Raw genomic sequence first — 2,329 nt, 5'->3', positions numbered from 1 at the left:
ACGGAACTCAGGGAGTAAGTCTGGAGGCGATCCGGAAGCCAGTGCTCGCACACACCCGGGGGGCGGGCCTTTCTGACCGTTGACCCGGAAGAACTTATGGCAGCCCCTCGGGATACGGGAATCCATCATGGTCTTCCTTACGACGCGGCTCTGGCTGCGGAACCGTCTCACTGACCGCTATTGGCGGGTTCAGGAGGTGCTGAAACATGCTCGGGTGAGTGCGCGTGTCGGGGTCCCAGGGGGACACGGATGAAGTGCTGCTCTGCCCTCCGGACACCCTTCTTCCTTTTTCTTCATCCAGCATTTTAGGGGAAGGAAGAATCGCTGCTACCGGCTGGCAGTCAGGGCGGTGACCAGAGCCTTCGTTAAGTGTACGAAGTCCCGCAGACTTAAGAAGCGGAACCTGAGGACCGTAAGCGCAGCCCCTGGCAGCCCGACCCCCAACCCCCAGCTTGTCCTTCATCTCCCTAGAGCTCTCTTCCACACCCGGCTTCAGGAGCTCAGCCCTCCATGCCCCGGAGCTTGGCCTTCTGTATGCACAGGACGTTGGCTTTCATCCCCAGGGAATTTCCTTTACATCTTTGGACAAAAGCTTTGTGAAGTGTTTTCTTTTTCTTTCTTTCTTTCTTTTTTTTTTTTTGTCGTTTGCGAAACTGCACTTGGGGGCCTGGGTCAATAGTTCTTGTAAGTTCTTATGAGCTAAGTCAACAGGGCCATAAGAAATGTCATTTCTGACCTTGACAGTAAGAAAGTGTTCCCTAAAGGCTCAGCAGATAAGAGGACATGCTGGTCTTCAAAACTGCCTAGACTTCTAGCTTCAAGGAATCTGACTCATTTTGGTCTCCACGTGCACCCACTCACACACATCGTCACACGACATACCCAATACAAATTAAAAAAAAAATACAGGACTCCATAACCTGAATGTGAGTACAGCACGATGGTGCGTTTACTGTATGGACAGTGTTATTTTGGGCTTCTGTTCTGTTCTCAGCTGCACAGGCTTTTGGAGTAGGGTGGTGCTGCCCCAGGACCTGGTGATTTGTTTAGGCCCAAAGTGTGTTGTGGTATTGTGAACACATGGGAATGTCCATTTATGGGAAGTGAGCATTTACTATCACTTATTAGGGCCTGGATAAGTCCTGGTTACCCTGAGATTATTATTATTATTATTATTATTATTATTATTTTTAAGAAATGCACACTTTAAAGGACTTACTCTGAACCTCTGAATCAGGCTCTGGAAGGAGAGCCGAACAATTCGTGTTAACAAACTTCCCAGGATTCTAATGCAGGAACTTTAAGGAGTACTGAACCTTTGTAAAGAATGCTTAAAAGAGCTGCCCCCACTCCCAGCACAAAATAAAAACAAAACCTACTGATACCTAATGTGTAAGAACAGAGGCATATACTGGTTATACTGAAGAAACCCACAATTGCTCGTTTTCTAGAAAAAGTCACTTTGATTCATTCTTCTAGATTTGTCTGTGCCTTTCCAGACAGATGTTAAGGTGTTTGTCAGTGTGTAGCACAGACTCGACTAATCCAGTCAAGCCAGATCTTCTAAGAACCCTCTCTCTCTTCAAAGATTTGAGTTTGCTGTGTTCTTATGTCTGCCACAGAATTCAATCTTTGTCTTATTGGTACCTACAAATAGTTTGCAGTGGCTGATGTCCTTGTCTATTTTGAGAAGAAGACAGTACTGAGATTGAACAAACCTAGGGCCCTGAACATGCTAGGCATGTATTCTCTTGTGTGTGCATGTACTCCTGCATATGCATGAAACTGGAGGCTAGAGGGTAATTTTTTGTGTTCCAAGTATTGAGCGCACTCAGGTCGTCAGGTTATGACACATTAGTATGAACCATCTCTGTGGCATATGAATTTCGGATCCCTACCCATTTTTATATGCATGTGTGGTGTATAGAGGTCAACTTGAAGAGTTAATTACTCAGCTATCACCTGTTTTGTTTTTGTTAGTTTGTTTTTTGAGATGAGGATTCCAATTGGGACCTGAACATCCTAGGGTTCGTGGCCTCCAAGCTTTAGGGAAATCAGATGTCACAGAACGCTTCTTTAAGTTCTGAGTCTCAACTTGAACTCATGCTATTGCCCAGGCTTGTAGTCATGCCTCAGCTATACTGGGGGCAGGAGTTACAGAGCTACCTTACCAGACCTAGCCTTGCCTGTCTGCTTGTCTTTCTTTCCCTTCCTTCCTTCCCTCCTTCCCTCCCTCCCTCCCTCCCTCCCTCCCTCCCTGTCTGTCTGTCTTTCTCTCTCTCTCTTTCTTTCTTTCTTTCTTTCTTTCTTTCTTTCTTTCTTTCTTTCT

The 2,329-nt window shown here is 46.1% G+C and overlaps 1 protein-coding gene across 1 annotated transcript in view; it reads left to right on the top strand.

Annotated features, from left to right (window-relative positions):
* Mrpl20 (mitochondrial ribosomal protein L20) overlaps positions 1-2,329 on the top strand; it is a 5,553-nt gene continuing 3,224 nt past the window's right edge. Inside the window, exons 1-2 of the mRNA XM_028784859.1 lie at positions 1-214; positions 302-412. Of these exons, the coding sequence (XP_028640692.1) occupies positions 128-214; positions 302-412 (198 nt within the window). The 5' untranslated portion in view covers positions 1-127. The remainder of the gene's footprint in view (positions 215-301; positions 413-2,329) is intronic.

This window comes from Grammomys surdaster, unplaced genomic scaffold (genome assembly GCF_004785775.1).
Source record: "Grammomys surdaster isolate TR1022 unplaced genomic scaffold, NIH_TR_1.0 124903, whole genome shotgun sequence".
Classification (NCBI taxonomy): domain Eukaryota; kingdom Metazoa; phylum Chordata; class Mammalia; order Rodentia; family Muridae; genus Grammomys; species Grammomys surdaster.
Note: the sequence above shows the minus strand (reverse complement) of the source record. Positions and strands in the feature narration are given on the sequence as shown.